The 17689-nt window shown below is 42.7% G+C and overlaps 1 protein-coding gene across 8 annotated transcripts in view; it reads right to left on the bottom strand.

Moving 5' to 3' along the window:
* Window positions 1–17689, bottom strand: part of RYR1 (ryanodine receptor 1) — a 1068376-nt gene that overhangs the window by 327679 nt on the left and 723008 nt on the right. For all 8 annotated transcript variants that reach the window (XM_069206982.1, XM_069206985.1, XM_069206986.1 and 5 more), the window contains exon 69: window positions 12470–12562. In XM_069206982.1, the coding sequence (XP_069063083.1) occupies window positions 12470–12562 (93 nt within the window). The remainder of the gene's footprint in view (window positions 1–12469; window positions 12563–17689) is intronic.

Below are 17689 nucleotides of genomic sequence, written 5' to 3'. Positions count from 1 at the left end.
TTATTTCAAAATAGGTTCTAGCACCATTTGTTGAACAAATCCTGCATGGAATCCCTCTGACTATCCTAAAATCACCCTGAAAGGATATGACTGACGTGTCTGAGACACAGGCTGGTCACTGACTGTATTGTTAGACATGCCAGAGCTCATGATTCCCATCAGGGAGTTCAAAGGAAAAGCCCATTTAAATTAATCCTCCCTTCCTTAATGTACACAGTTCTGTCATGACCTTGCCCTCTTCGTCTTTAGGCCTTATGTTATTTCAGACAGAAACTTCATTTAACAGGGCATGCTGTGAACACCTCCGGCATGGAGTCTGAAAGGTGGTATGAGCAGAGAAAGAGGACTGGTCTCCTTGATGGTTGCCAATGTGCTATGGTGCCTTTAGCTACTGGAGGACAGCAAGCATGTGGCACATGGTCAGGACTAAACCCTAATTTGCAAGGTCACTGATGACTGAGACTGTGACAAGGTGTTCCCTGTTTTTTCCAGAAAACACTTAAATACAAATGCCATTAACAACATAAAAGAAGAATAGTTACCAAAAAAAAACATGTTTCAAACATTTAACAATAACACAATTACCTGAAATAAACCAAGCCTTTTTGGACCCTTAGTGAACTCACTCAGGGTGCAATTAGTGGTTGAAGAAGAGCACACTGAGTAAATGCCTCCATGTTAGGTGGAAAGTCTTGTACCTTGCTGAGAATATGGACTTCCATCATTGTTAAATGTTTCACAGCTCTCTGTAGATTCTGGTGGTATGAGTTCTGTGTCCAACTGCACTACATCCGAGCTTTGCAAACCAGCTTAGCCATAGCAGCACTTGTATTAAAGATGCCTAGTAACCCAAAGCCAGCCACTGAGGTCAGGACAACAAGCTCAGCATTCGAACAGCAAAGTTACAATGTCGGACATAAAAGGATTTTTCACTATGAGCAGCCAAAGAAAACAAAAGCACTGTAGGGAGGTACATGCTCACCTAGAAGTCCCTCAGCAGAAGCACATGGCACCAGTTAGGAGTTTCCTCTACATGACTTCATCAAAGCCGCCATGGATTTCTTCTCCTGCAGGCAGCCTCCTGAGCATTCTAGCAAGGTACCCCGTCAGAAGATCTGGCATATGCACACCAAAAAGCCCTTTATCGCCAGTCAAATTGCATACACACTGAGGAATTCCCACCACTGGCTGCAATCCCTGTGTCCTGTTCAGTCTCGGGCCCTCACATGGATGTACACAATGCTCCCAACACACTGGTATTTCCATGTGTTGCTTCCTACTGGCGTCTCTGCATTGAGCTTCACTCAGCCCAACAATGGAGAGCAAATTTATTCTCAAGACCTAACAATATGCAGTCTTTTAAAATCCCATCCCAACCAATTTGACAACTTCCTTTCTAGTATTCCTCCTGCACCAACTCATCTAGACAAGGTTTTCACAAAAAAGCATGGGGGCTGAGGATTAAGTGCTCTAAAAGAACATAGAGCCATAATGGAAGACTTCCTAATAGGGTTTGCTTCATAATACAGAGGGCTGGCTCGGGAAAGGCTTTGTTTTAAAAAATCAACACTCCTGGTGCCCTTTGCAAGGCAGACTGAATTCTTTCAGGTACTGGGAGAAAGGTTTAGGTTTTTCAAACCTATGTGAGACAGAAATAGCACATAAAAGATTGTCATTGGTATCACAGGCATCAAATAATTCATACTGAATAAACCAACAAAAATGTATGAGTAGTAGAAAGTCCATTGATAATGACTGATAGTTTGTTGGTGTTTTGCAGACAGACCGTCTGTATGCCAAAACAATCCTCTGTAATTGGTAAGCTGTATGTACAAGCAGAGAGAACAACAGAGGGTGTCAGAGAAGACCATTTGTGTTTAACAAAGAAATATCCTGAGGAAGTGGAGAGAATATCGGTGGTTGAAGGAGAGACCATCTTCTAGTGACTTTGAACTGCTTTACAGGAGGTAGAGGGATCATCTGTAATTTGTAGATCCCATGCTCAGACGGCAAAAACAGCATCTGTCCATGGCAGAATCTCTCTGTGTAGTGAAGTTGTTCTGTGAAGGGCCGATTCAGTTTGTGGCTGTTAAAGAGTTATTGCGAGCATTACAAGTCCAATCTGGATCGAGGAGTCATTCTGAGAGAAGCAGGTTCAGCCTCTGGGAAACAGAGAATCAGGGGTCATCCCGACTTCGGAGGTCCTTTCACAGGGCCGCCAAAGCAGGTGCAGGCAAAAGACCACCAGTTCTGGAGGTCTTTTGCCTGCCATATTAGGAGTGTTCTGCTGGGCCAGCAGCCGAAAACAGCGTTTTTGCCCGCTGGTCCAACGGAACACTCACCACAGAATTGACGCCGGCTCATAATTGAGCCAGCGGCTATGTTGTCGAGCATCGAGTGCAGCAGCACCAGTCACGCATTTCAATGCCCGTAATTCAGGCAGTGAAAAGCATTAACAGGGCTGTGCATGGGGGCCCCTGACACCCCTATTCTGCCAACATTTCCATGGTGGTGTGAACCGCCATGGACAGGCTGGTAGATGGGGACTGGCTTTAGCCTGGCGGTGTCGGCGGTTGGACTGGTCGGACCGCCTTGTCTGCGGCGGTCTGTACCGCCACCGCAGCCCTGGCGGTCAAAGGCTGTCAGGGTTGGACTGACCCCCTCAGTTTTCTGTAGCATAGGATAGATCTCAGGGCGGCATATAATTTGTCGCTGGTGCAGGCTTCTTCTTTGAGGGCATCGGGAGTGCATTTGTCGAGGGCTGTCGTCTGTTTGTGTGTGGGAAGAGAGTACATCTGTCAGGGATGAGTGGAAAACGGACCTTTACACAGGAAAAGAGTCTCCCAGTTCTCGAGTACAGAATCCATCTGTGCAGAACAGATAACCTTTCAGTGGAAAAACAGAAGATCCAATTTGAAAGCCTCTTCCGTATGTAAGTCAGACTTCAGGATGGAAACAGTTTAAAATTCATGCAAAAGTAGCTCTAACAAATGTCTAACCTGATTCATATAGCATGATTAGAATGCGTTTACATGTGGAGAGGTAACTTACAAGTGTGGAATGTATGCAAAATGTGGCTTTCTCTCCAAACATAAGTGACTTCTACAGGGGAAGTAGTTAAAGTAATAGTCCTGTAAATGACATGAAAACTCACAGAACTGTAACTCCGCTGGTATGCACATACATTTGTAGTGCATTTCCCTCACTTCCCTGAACTTGTAACATAAACTTACATCTAAATGAGGACACAAGTTGTACAGAAAGTATGGGCAAGAGCAGAAAAACCCCACCCCTTTCAAGCTATATAAAGAAAGGTAAGCCATTTTTCCCATCTGAAGAAAATCATAAAACGAAATGCTGTGTGAGAGTCTCAAATATAATTCTACCCTTATTGACATTCTGCAATGCAGAGGAACCATTTTTCTAGTTTTTAAGAAAATAGGCTTTCATTAGGGAATTTACTAAAATCACAAATTACCTGCCACATTTTTTAATAGAGTAAATAGTTGTAAAGATCAGCAATATATATGCATATGTGTCTGATTCCGAGATTTACAGCCATTTTTAATAGAGTCCTAATAGTTTTCAATTCATAATTTAGAGTCCAAACATGCTTATAGAAAATAGGTAGAAAGTCTATGGTTTGGGGGCAGAGTCCATCCATCAAAGAGTTAGAGGTTGTGGGAATCCATCCATGGGGGAGTAGAGACTCCATCTTTGGCACTGTGTGGAAGACAAGTGTGATGAGTAGATACTCCATTCTTGTCTGGTAATGAGCCGATCGGGTAGAGCCTGGAGAGCTCATAGAGTCTTTGTGTGGAAATATAGAGCATGTTTGCTAGAGTGAAGTATCTACAGGTATGAAGCAACCTCTCTCAAGTCACAATGGTAACCATGAAAAATTATTAGGCTAGAGGAGCTGTTTTAAAAAAATAAAAAGTTGTCTTAGTTGATCCATGCTCACAATCCATGTCTGTGAATAATATACTTGCTTCATTTATCAGCATGTAATGCTTATTACAGCTTTGTGTAAATCAAATTAAAGAAAGTTGGAGTCTAATCCAATTCTCATGCATTTTGTTTAAGGAAATTCTCCTCTACTTAAGATGAACCTCCCCTGTTGATTTCAGAATTTCACAGACCTTAATGAACAATTTATAAAGGAAAGGGCCCAGTCCATTAACAAATACCACCACTCCCAATCCTTGGATTTGTAAGGGCACAGGACAGGGGGAGGAAACGTGTGGGAGGAGAATCCATGCTCAATGCGAGGCACATACAGCGCCCAATAAAATACATTTAGAAAGAAACAACATAAGCACATTGATATTGTTTCTAACCTGGCCATCTCCAGACTACAAACAAAGAGAAACAAAAACATAAAGGATAAAAAATGGTTAGGGGGCATTTTGACAAAGTGACTTTAGATCATGAAGAAAGTAAAGGATATGTTTCCACAAGAATAATAAAAAAGATTGCATGTACACACAGGGGGATAAACACAGTTTATTAATATTGATCCTTGTCCAACTTGACACAGTTAAAATGTAACTTACCTGTAACCATAGACTTCCATTGGGTAATCTTCACAAGGAAGTAAAGATATCCCCCTACAAAAGGCTAATACTTCAGAAATCCATGTGTGTCAAACATTTCCACCATTTTGTATCGAATGATCATGTCACAATTCCTCTACACCACCACCCAACTGCTTAGGTCACTTTCCAATTTAAAGACGTACATATTTGATCCATATGAATGACAGTTTCCCTAATGACAAATTTGTTGATGATCACACTATCATAACAAATAATTTTAAGAATGTCCCAGAAAAGGGATATTTTTGCTGTGCTAAAAATGAGAAAATCCAGTCCATCTAGTCTTATTTCACTGTAGTGTAGGACTGGGCACAGCAAGTCCCCTTTCTCTATTCACCACCTGTTAATGAAATAGAACTTGCATTACTTTGCCACAGGATCCACTCTCACTGACAGATCCATGCCAGGTGTTCACTTTACATTTTTAAATTTTTACAGGATTTCCTAGGCTCGCCCTCAATCTCCACACTCCTCTTCTATGCAACTCACACACACATACGTGTCTATTCAGAAGCATAAATTACAATTGTGAGTATTTTGCATGTGCAATATACTTACAATTTTGAGTAACTTTACTACTTTTGACTTGTAGGAAAGTGCTCCTTTTTGCCCTGGCCACCTCCAAACCTTTTGGACAGATACTGGTGGTTACTTACTCTTGGCTGTGCCCTGGGTACTGCTTACCAGTCCCAGGGCCAGTGCTCTGTGTAAAGTGGATATGCAAATTAGGCTAATTATACTTGGTAGTATTAACCTACCTATAGGTTCCTAGTATATGGTAGGGCGTGTAGGTTTAGGGACCCCAGCATAGGTAGTGCCCTCATAGGTGCACTGCTGAGGTGCCCAGTGTCATTGTAAAGGCAGGCCTGCCTTGCTGGCTGCTTTTAAACTAAAGTTACATGCAAATTTGACTTTCGAATTAAAAGTACTTCCAAAGTCTTAAACTACCTTATTTTTAAATATAAATCACCCCTAAGGTGTGCCCTATGGTTGGGTGCCATGTAACTATAAGCAGGGACCTTATAAGTTGTTTTATAAGCCCTGGTGATGTAAAATAGCCAAATTTGTTTTTCCCTCACTGTAGTGAACGGCCTCCATAGGCTAAAATGGGGAGACTTTATTTCAATCAACGAAGTCCCCCTAAGTGTCAGATACCTCACGTTCGGTATCAAATTAACTGTTATAATAAATCACACAACTGACAATTGTTGGATTTAATATAACAAATTTAGGTAAAGAGTTTTAAACTCTACCTGAAAAGTTGCCAACTTCAGCTCTGTAGCACCCTTCTCTGATTGACCAGTCTCTGGCAGCCTGGCCAGGCTCGCTTGATGCGATGTAAAGTGGCCTGGGCTGGACACAAAGCATGTGCCTGGGGAGAATTACTTCAGCAGATGGGGAAGCAGGAAGTGGGGAGGGCTGCCAAACCGGTCTTCACAGGTAGGGAAGGACATTTGGAGCAACCCAGCACCACCCTCACATCCTGCAACTCCGGACAATTAGGTGCCCTCCTGATTAGATTAGGAGAGGGCAGGAAAAGAAAGCGTTTATGACTTTTAGCCACACCAGTGGGTGGCCTCAGCCAGATGTTACCTCCAAAAATCAGTTTCAGCCATGATGGATGTTTCAAGAATGTTGATCTCTGGGATTGATTTTTGCCACACTTCCCAGGAAGTGGTCATCACAGGGGGAAGGACCTTGCATCTGATTGGAGAACCAGGACCCCCTGGTTTTCACCCAGGAGCAAGTATAAATATGGCAGAGCTGCACTCACACCTCAGATCCCTACAAGGAAGAATATCCGGAGAAGGACTGCCCTGCTGGACCCCTGACCTGCACCTGGACACTGCACTCTGAAGGATGCACCAGCTGCACACTTAGGCTTCACCACAAGGACTTTGCCTGGCTTCAACTGGTTCAAGGAGGGACTCCCTGTTTGCTGTAGGTGACAAATTGCTAACCAGGGTCCCCTGACTTGTATCCTGAAGAAACTGACCAGCTGACCACTGTCCGGTGGCCAATTTGGAGTTTGGCCAGGTACATTCTGGGAGATGTAGTCCGTACCCTCAAGGAGCAACTCAGAGCTTCTGGAACCTTTGGGTGAGCTGTGGACTCCAAAAGAACCTTAAAAGACCTTATGGAAGAAGATCCAGAAGTTTGGAGAAGATTGGAGAACTTTTTGGAAAAAGCTCCATAAAGGGACTGACTCGCCACGGCAGCTCTATCCGGCTTGCCTCAACTGCGACTTGGCCTGACTTGCAGGTTCGTCCCACTGAAGAAAATCTCAGAAAAAGTGAGTAAGTCAGAACGTAGAAAGTTAACCGGAACCTCCCACCCAGTGAATACAAAGAGGGCTCCACAGACGTCGGATCAAGATTCAGGTTTGTCCCAGTCGAAGGATTTTCACCTTGAAAAATCGACTTTGTCCGAACTTAGAAATCTTCACCAAGGGGTCCTGCGACGCATATCAGAGGAAGGGCTCCAGGGAGATCGGATCAGACTGGCAACTTTGTCTCGCTGAAGAAAATCTTCAACAAAATGACTAAATCCGAAGGTAAACTTTTGACCGTGGCCTCCCTCTTGTTGTAGCCGAGCAGGATTCCATTGCAGTCGGGCTCAAACTTTGACTTTGCCCCAGTCGAGATGCGACCAGATGACCAGATTGGCGCTGTTCATTTCTAAGCGCTAAAGAACACTAAGGGCCTGATTACAACTTTGGAGGAAGGTGTTAATCACCAGCCGTATTACGAGTCCATTATATCCTATGGAACTCGTAATACGGCTGGTGGTATATCCGTCACATTTGGGACGGATTAACAACTCCTCCAAAGTTGTAATCAGGCCCTAATTCTTTACAAATTAATATCTCCGGTTCCCCTTATCCAATTTTTTTCGTTTTGGTGTCATTTGAAAGCTAAAAACATTTCCTATTTTTATAAATTGGTTTTGGATTTTTTAACTGCTTCCTGTGTTTTATTTAATTACTGTTTTGTGATACTTAAATACTTTACACTTTGCCTCCTAAGTTAAGTCTTGTCACTCGTTGCCAAGCTTCCAAGGGTTGAGCTGGGGTTAACTTATTGAGACCTAACTGAACCTAGTGGGGATTAGTGGCCTATTGCTAAGTGTAGGTACTTACCTGCCCTTGCCAATAATCCACTTTCCAACATGGCTATTCAAAAAATCAAAGTGTAAAATTACTCAAAAGTGTAGATTTCCACATTTCCGCTCCTGAAGAAGGGGATGGAGTCAAATTTACATGTATAAGTTGCTACTAGCAAGCAAATAATAATAAAGCAGTAGCAAGTCCAGCACCACACATTGGCAGCTACTAGTACTTCAACACTGTCTTTTAGAAAATAATGGAGGTAGGGACTTAAAATAAATCTCCATGGGAAATAATATTAAAGTAAATTATTTAAAATAGTTAAAAATATAAATGATTGCGTGTTAAAAAACATCGAAATGGTACTTTTTATTTCATTATAAAAAGTAATAACTGTTTACCATTTAAAAATTAATGTACTAGTACATTTCATTAAAACGTAATTAAATCACTTTTAATTATTCTGTACCTCACTTTTGGTAATTGTTAATGTATAATAATTTTTTATGTTGGTTGAAGTTTATTTTTTTAATTTGAACTTTAATTTTTTTTTATATGGTGTAATATATTTACATATACTTTATTATTAAATTCAAAATTAGGTTAATAGTGTAGTAGCTTACATCAAATTATGTTTTCATCTATTTTAGAAGACTGAATTTAATTTAACACTATTTCCTATGGGGTTTAATTTAAGTCTCTACTGCCATTATTTTCTATTGGCAGGGCCAGTGGTTATTCATGTGTGGTGCTGGACTTACAGCAGCTCTGAGCTGGAGTAATGGGCTTACTCTTCTTTGAGATAGTGAATGTCCATCCTTAAACTCCTCTCTAATCCTCCCTGAACACCTCCCACTCCTCCCTAAATCATTCTCATTTAGTAGGAAGTATGCCCCTTTTCCCAGCCACTCCCTTTGGCCCCTGTAAACTTACATGCAATGTCACTGCTGCAATATCTTTCAAACTGAAGCACACCATGACTACAAATGTTTATTGTAAAATCTTTTAAACGTTTTAAATATTTATACTTTTTTGCAGCCATTGTATGAAATTCACACCATAAAATTGTAGTGAATTAATATGAAAAATAGAACATAGGGGCGGGGAGGTGGATATTGATATCTAGGAGATGTCCAAACAGGAGAAACATTGCTACAGGTACGTAGATTTTTATCTTCTAGCATGTGTTTTTTTTTTTCTCAGTGACATGCTACTTAGACTACAGTAATAGATACTAGGAAATGATCATCAAAAGAGAAGACAACACAGCTTACATGGATAAGTTCTTGAAAGAACTTGAAAGAACTCAAAGATCTGTGTAAGCAACTGTTCAAAGAATGAAAATAGAGAGAAGAAAGAAACAAAACATGTTTCACTAGGTAGCATATAGAACACTGCACTGCAGGGTGTCCTTTCTATTCGTGATCAGCAGAGAGCATCTGCATATTGGCAAGATGATCTGACTAAGTGAATTTCTCAAAGCCCTTCATCAAACTGAATATTTGCAGAAAGTCAGTGCCAACAATCATCAGAATGATAGACACTAGTCCCATTGTTAACTTCAGAAAGGAAGCAATGACATGCAAACCAGCGTACCTGCTACAATCAAACAGACGAACTTCAACTGCAAGACCACATCTTCTTTGAACAGAAACACAAGCAACTCCAGACAAGTTTCAGCCATTGTACAGTGAGCAGAACATCCATGAATTGGAATAAGACTCATTGTAATTACTAGCATTTCACCCATTTCTTTTTGTTTTTGTCAATGTGGAAACCTTAAGTGCAATGGGTATGCAGAGACTTGGGTCCCATAGCTCTCTCACTGTAATGTAGGTTCAACATAGCTGTCACTGGTCAGGGGCTGTTTGTGTTCCTGTTAAGAGGGACATAACCTGGCAGTTTGTGTTGGACTGTCCCCAATGTAGCAGGATCAAGGCTGATTTGCATGTGGTTGCACCATCTAGAGTGCCACAGTGAGCAGAAACAATGATGCACTGGAATGTGACCCAGAATAATTACCAGTGAATGAAAGTACTCCACCCATCACTATTTTGTTTCTGTCAACAGGGACATGTCACTTTAATGTTATGCACAATGTTTCATCATAAAAACAGTATCAGTAATGAGTTGCATGCTGAAAACTAATGATACTCTCACATATTACAATTTGATTTGCTATCTTCATGTGTAAGTGCTGCCAACAGTATTAGATAATGCACATTGAAAAGTGAAGTCTCCAAGGAGCGCATAGACCAAGAAAAGCCAGCTTTATTCACGACTAAACTATTCAATATCCAACACCTGCCTATGAGAGCATTTTGTCTGGATAATGGCAGATCAAAATTTGTTGCCTTTCCATTTTGTGCTCTTAGCCAACAAGGACACTCCTTAGCATCAGCTTTCTGTGTTTTTTCATTAAATAAACAACTGCTCCTTGAGAGTAGGGCTGATGTTGACAATGTGTAGTCCTGTTCCAGTGACAATCTTCCAGAATGACGTGATGGTGATCACCCAGGCGTATCGTGGTATAAAGCTATTTAAAGGTGATAATGGCACCTTCACCTTCACGGGAGGATAAGGGCTGCAGAGAAATTGATCTCTAGGGCTTAACCTCCACTCTTGAGGCTTATAAAACCAATATTATCTGTAAGGCAATGGCTGATATCAGGAAGGCGCTAACAGTTACCAGTTAGCTGCGTATGGTTACCATAAATCAGTGGTAGATTACCAGAAAACAACATAAAATTAGATAGAAGGAAAGGGTAGCTAACAAGGAGGCAGAGATTGTTCACCTACAAGGAGGTTAAAGACTCAGAGGATTACACTGCAAATGCTCTACTATGTTAAGTGAAATAGATGCTTAATATCAGGCAATCACAGAGTTTTGGAAGTGTCCATGCCAAAATATATAATTTGTACATGCGTAGACTGAAGATTGAGCTGAAAGAACATATCAACTATGAAACACAGGTAGGACCTTTGGAAAGAGAACAATACTCTTACATTAATCTTTGCCAAAGTGAAAAACAATGGAAACTTCTGATCCTAAGGTACCTGATCCAAGATAAATTAGTTCATTAAGAAGTAAACAGAACGTTCGGGTATCTGGAGTCTAGAGAGACATTTTGCAAACTGTAATGCTACTAATCCAAACTGAGGTCCAATGAGACCCCATCAATTTCTACTAGCAAAGTAAGACATTGTACTACATTTAAACTACTGCAAGGATTTATTTAGGTAACTCTGGGCCAGATCTAGAGTTTGGTGGACGGTACTCCACCCATCAGGGTTGTGGAGATCATTACCTTCACCACCCTGATGAACTACTGTCTGCCAAATTTAGACAACACATTTGGCACAGTGATGATATCTGTAACTTGACAGGTACTGCCACCATAGCAGTTCCTGTCAAGGTACAAAATGTTTTGTGGATGGCTACCATCGGTTTTGACAGATGGCCACCAAACATTAACAATATTTTTCTCTTTCAAAAACAAACTACCAAAGCAGCAGTTTGTTATTGAAAAACAAACCATGAACGACCATTGAACCCAGGGAGTTGTTTCCTGGATGTGGGGCCATTATTTGATCTTTTTGTCCATCAACGTGGCAGAAAAAAGGACATCAAATTGTCTACCCTAAACAGTGCAGGTGGTGTAATGCCCTTCCTTCGATGGTTGCCTACTCTGCCGGGCCATCAGAGGAAGCTTTCGTCAACTGAGCCAATGTGGCACTGTCGACAGAAAACTGTCCGTCCTCCCAGCCCTAAATAGGACGGATGGACTGTCATTTTGGCAGACAGGGTTCTCCATCACATTTGCAACAGAGCATCCTATCCGCCAACGTCTAAATCATCTCAGGCAGCTTGTGAACTTAGGTCGATTTTAAAAGTCGGATAATTTGGTTTCAGAAATGGTTCTGAAACATCGGAAGGCTACCATATGTGGCTTGGATGTAACTCAAAATGGATTTTCTAACATATTAAGCTGTACAACCTTTATAGTTTAGTTTTCTAAGCTAGAAGTTAAACATATTGGGAGGGTACTGAGATCGAGGAAGTCATTAAAACAAATGGTTTTAAAGTTCCATGTCCTAAATTCTTCAATTTTACTAAATGTAAACAAATGTAATTAATGTACCTTTGGTTTCATGTTTTAAACAGCAACATCTGCCACTTAACCTACAGCTGTGTTTTTGTAATCAGAAAGCAGATGCCCTGGATGGTTTTATACATTATTGTATCCTCATCTATCAAACTTCAGTAGTATGTTTGTTCACTACACCAATACTAAACATAAAAGAAAACAAAGTAATTACTTTCCAGAGCTGGAACAAAACCTAGAAGGTTATACATTACAGGCATCAGGTGATTATTATATGTATCAGCAAAACTATGTGAGGTCCACTTCAGAGGACATATGAAATTACTGTGGCAGACACTAGATGAAACCCAGAAAGTCAGTCATAAGGTGAGTAGACACAACATAGTAGATATGAGATAACACAAGATGATATAACAGATAACCCAGGGGAATGAGAGATAATCCATTCAGAGAACCAAGACAACTCAATAGGAAAATAGAGATATCCCAGGAGAATTTCAGAGATAACCAAAGAGGAAAAGAAAGATGGACCAGAAGATTACAAACACTCTACATGTAGAAAAGAGAAACTGCACTGAGCGGAGGTTCAAGAATACCTATGGGAAGGTTAGAGATTATCCAAGAGATCAATAATTGCCAACCAAGAGATTACACATTACCTTGGACATCTTGCTTTTACTATCCGCTGTCAGGAAAGACATATTGTTGATTTCGTTCTGGACTACAAAGTTCTGTTCTTCTCGCTTGAAGTTCTGTGAGTGGAAATAAACAATGAAGTTAGTGTTGAAGCGAGATGCCTGCAGAGGAAAAGAGTAGGGAGTGGAATGAGAGAAAGAAAACACAAAATGACATCAAAGTACCAAAGAGGGCTATAACTTTAGAACCTCAGAAGTTAAAAGAAGAAGGGCTAAACTGATAAAGTGGGGGATGGGAGAGTGGAAAGGGGTATGAAAGGAAGAAAAGAGGAAAGGAGGACTGAACAAGACAGAGATTAAGGAACGAAAAAATAATACATTGAGAGGATAAAACAATAACAGAAAACATCAAACAAAAAAGGTGAGTTAGGCGTAGTTCAACACTGTGTTCCCATTCTTGCAGCAGAATACTCATCCACCAATCCAAGTATCTAATGCATCAAATAAATGAACTGATGATGTAGCTAATTCATCCAGTGCAACTAATGCAACTGATACAAATGATGCATCTAAATTTACAAACTAACCAACCTACGAGAACCCACCCATCTAACACATCTCAAGGCACTAAGCAGTTGTAATGCAATATGTACATCTAAATAATTAATAAAGTTATTGCATCAAATAGTTTGTGGGTTCTGCTTGCTACACAGTGGGTACTCAGAAGCCAGTCAGTAAGCCTTTACAGACTGAGGTGGCCATCCTAGTAAGAAGGTCTAGTTTCCACGCAAGCTTCATATGCGGCTGTGGAGAAAGGTGAAGCTGGACTAAATACTATTGTTGGAAAATGGGTTATTGGTAAGGGCAGGTAGGTACCTACACTTAGCAATAGGCCACTAACCTCCACTAAGGTCCAGTTAGGTCTCAGTAAATTAACCCCAGCTCAACCCTTGGTAGCTTGGCAACGAGCGTCAAGGCTTAACTTAGGAGACAGAGTGTAAAGCATTCAAATATCACAAAACAGTAATTTAATAAAACACAGGAAACAGTTTAAAAATCCAAAACCAATTTATAAAAATAGATTATATTTTTATCTTTAAAACGACACCAAAACGAATAAAATCAGATAAGGGGAACCGGAGATATGAATTTTTAAAGAATTATTATTTTTTTAGCGCCTAGAAACAAAAAGCGCCAATCGGGTCATCTGGTTGCACCTCGACCGGGGCAAAGTCAAAGTTTCAGGCCGACCGCGATGGAGCCCTGCTCGGCTACAGGCCGTGGGAGGCCTCGGTTAAAAGTTTACCTTCACACTTAGGGGGTCATTCCAACCCTGGCGGTCATCGACCGCCAGGGTGGATGACCACGGAAGCACCGCCAACAGGCTGGCGGTGCTTCCCTGCCCATTCTGAACGTGCCGGTAAAGCCACGGTCAGAAAAGGGGATCCGGCGGTTTCCCGCCGGACTTCCCCTGTCTGGGCTGAATCTCCATGGCGGCGCTGCAACCAGCGCCGCCATGGAGATTCCGACCCCCTTCCCGCCACCCTGTATCTGGCGGTTTTTACCGCCAGGAACAGGATGGCGGGAACGGGTGTCGTGGGGCCCCTGGGGGCCCATGCCACTGGCATGGGCAGTGCAGGGCCCCCTAACAGGGCCCCTGCATGATTTTCACTGTCTGCTTAGCAGACAGTGAAAATCGCAACGGGTGCAACTGCACCCGTCGCACCCCTGCAACACCGCCGGCTCCATTCGGAGCCGGCTTCTATGTTGCAGGGCCTTTCACGCTGGGCCAGTGGGCGCTCCTTTGGCGGGCGCCCGCCGGCCCAGCGGGAAAGCCAGAATGGCCTCCGCGGTCTTTTGACCGCGGAGCGGCCAAATGGCGGTGACCGCATGGTGGGCGGCTACCGCCGCGGTCAGAATGACCGCCTTAGTCTCTTTTTCGAAGATTTTTCTTCAGCGGGACGAACCTGCCAGTCCAATCCGACCACCTGGAGCCCTTCTCCGGATACGCGATGCTGGAATCCTCGGTGGAGATTTTTACCTTCGGACTTAGTCGTTTTTTCGAGGTGAAAATCCTTCGACCGGGGTAAACCTTTATCTTGATCCGACGTCCATGGAGCACTCCTCGGATACGCTGGCTGGGAGGTCCCGGTCAACTTTTTACCTTCGGACTTAGGGCCTGATTACAACTTTGGAGGAGGTGTTAATCCGTCCCAAAAGTGACGGTAAAGTGACGGATATACCACCAGCCGTATTACGAGTTCCATAGGATATAATGGACTCGTAATACGGCTGGTGGTATATCCGTCAGTTTACCGTCACTTTTGGGACGGATTAACACCTCCTCCAAAGTTGTAATCAGGCCCTTAGTCTCTTTTTCGGAGATTTTCTTTACCGGGACGAACCAGCAAATCAGGCCGGGTCGCGGTTGAGGCAAGCCGGCTAGAGTTGCCGCGGCGGGTCGGTCCCTCTATGGAGTTTTTTTTCAAAAGTTGTCCAAACTTCTCCAAACTTCTGGGGCTTCTCCCAGATGTCCTTTTAAGGTTCTTTTGAGGTCCACAGCTCACCCCAAGGGTCCAGAAGTTCTGAGATGGTCCTTGGGGGGTGCGGACTACAACTCCCAGAATGCACCTGGCGCAAACTCCTTTTTGGCCACTGGACAGTGGTCAGCTGGTCGCTTTCTTCAGGAGTTGGTGCAGGGGACTCTGGTTAGCAATTTTTCACCTGTAGCAAACAGGGAGTCCCTCCTTGAACCAGTTGAAGCCAGGCAAAGTCCTTCTTGTGGTGAAGCCCAAGTGTGCATCTGGTGCAGTCCTTCTGAGTGCAGGTTCCAGGTGCAGGCCAGGGGTCCAGCAGGGCAGTCCTTCTTCTTCTGCAGTTCTTCCTTGTTGGATGTGGTAGGGAACTGAGGTGTGGGTGCAGGTCTGCCAGTTTTATCTTTGCTCCTGGGTGAAAAGCAGGGGGGTCCTGGTTCTCCAATCAGGTGCAGGGTCCTGTGATGACCACTTCCTGGGAAGTGTGGCAAAAATCAATCCCAGGAGGCAACATTCTCTAAAAATCCATCATGGCTGAATCTGATTTTTGGAGGTTACATCTGGCTGAGCCCACCCACTGGTGTGGCTAAAAGTCATAAACACACCCCTCTCCTGCCCTCTCCTAATCTAATCAAGGGGGCACCTAGTTGTCTGGGGTTGCAGGATGTGGGGGTGTTGCTGGTTGCTCCAAATGTCCTTCTCTGCCTTTGAAACCCAGTTTGGCAGCCCTCCCCCTTCCTGCCTCACCATCTGCTGAGGGGAGATTCCTTCCCACAGGCACATTCCTTTGTGTGAAGGCAGGCCACTTCACACCTCATCAAGGCAGCTTGGCCAAGCTGCTCGAAGGCTGGCCAATCAGAGCACAGCAGCAAAAACAATGCAGGGCTGAAATTGGCAACTTTTCAGGTAAAGTTTAAAACTCTTTACCTGAACAAGTTATATTAAATCCCACAACTGGAAGTTGTGGGATTTATTACAACAATTAATTTGATACCAAACTCTTGGTATGCATCATTTAAGGAGACTTTAAAAATTAAAATAAAGTCTCCCCATTCTTGCCTATGAAGGCCATTTACTACAATGAGGGAAAAACGAATTTGGCTGTTTTTACCTCACCAGGGCTTATAAAACTATTTTTATAAGGTCCCTGCTTATAGTTACATGGCACCCAGCCCTAGGGGCACATAGGGTACACCTTAGGGGTGACTTATATGTAAAAATAAGGTAGTTTAAGACTTTGGAACTACTTTTAATTCCAAAGTCGAATTTGCATATAACTTTAATTTAAAAGCAGCCAGCAAGGCAGGCCTGCCTTTAAAATGACACTGGGCACCTCAGCAGTGCACATATGGGTGCACTACCTATGCTGTGGGTCCCTAAACCTACATGCCCTACCATATACTAGGGACTTATAGGTAGGTTAACTTAGCCAATTATAATTATTCTAATTTGCATATTGATTTTACACAGAGCACAGGCCCTGGGACTGGTTAGCAGTACCCAGGGCACCATCAGAGTCAGGAAAACACCAGCAAAAAGTGGAAAATGGGGGCAAAAAGTTAGGGGGCCTCCGCAATCAGCCCTGTTTTCTCACAACTATGAATAGAATCATTGTAATTTTGCCCTGAATCCACTTGACAATCCCCACTGGCAGCAGTGAAATAAGAAGGTGTGTAGACATGTCTTCAACTTAATTAATAAAGCTCCCTCTACATGGACTTGGCCTCTTGAGCAAAGGTACAAAAACACAAGATTTTGTGATTTTCCTGTGGCAATCAAGTTGATTTGAGGAGTTCCTAGGCAAAAGTTCTTACTGAACTACGTCATTTAGTGTCTCCTTGTGCTCTTCTAAGACATGCCTGCGGAGACAATCTACTTTTCAGTTCTTGAGACCTGGGAAATACACCACAATCAAGAGATATTTCTCCCCCTAGGGTCCAGTTATTGAGTGTACTTCCTTTGACACGTCCCTGGATCTGGTTCCTACTTCTTTGTTTAGTCAATGCACTGCTGTTGTGTCCATCTGAATGAGGCAAAGTTTTTTGAGCAGTGAGATTCCCCATGTACACTACCCAAGCTTCACACAGGCATCTTTCATATGCTTATTGGAGATTTGGTTTTCTGGAATAGAATCCTTTATAATATGTTGCATCTTCACCTCAACATGAGAGGGATTGAATTCTTTTGCTTGAAAGACATTTTGTCTTTACACTCTCCTGTCTTCTGAGCCCACTGATCATCCAAGCACTTGTAGTGGTTGGGTACTGGGAAACAGGAAAGATCCTTGATGCCATGCTGGTCACGAGAAATTAAGAGTGTCTGACCGATGGAGTTACATTTGTCTGAGAGAACATCTTTTACAGAATAGATGACAGTCTTTCTTCTTGCCAGGTTTGTGTCTAGTGTGGCTCCCAGATGCATTATATTTTGAACTGGACTGAGAACTGACTTTGATAGATAGAGCTCTACAGTGCTTAATTTGTAAATAAAGAGGTGCCGGTGCTCAAAGCCCTTCTCTTCAACACGAGACTGCTGTAATTAAATATGCCAGCACTAAATACTGAGGCAGCGTAATCCTGAAACCATCTCGGGCCTCATCAATCCATTTACGGCCACCCCTGCCCCTTCAGCTCATCCTGCAACTTTCTACTTTCTCCTTTTATGACGCTTTTTAGTTTTTCCTTCTTCCGTCTTTCCCATATGTCTTTTG

Source organism: Pleurodeles waltl, chromosome 9, assembly GCF_031143425.1.
Source record: "Pleurodeles waltl isolate 20211129_DDA chromosome 9, aPleWal1.hap1.20221129, whole genome shotgun sequence".
NCBI lineage: Eukaryota > Metazoa > Chordata > Amphibia > Caudata > Salamandridae > Pleurodeles > Pleurodeles waltl.
The sequence above is the reverse complement of the archived record's forward strand: the minus strand, read 5'-3'. Positions and strand labels throughout refer to the sequence as shown.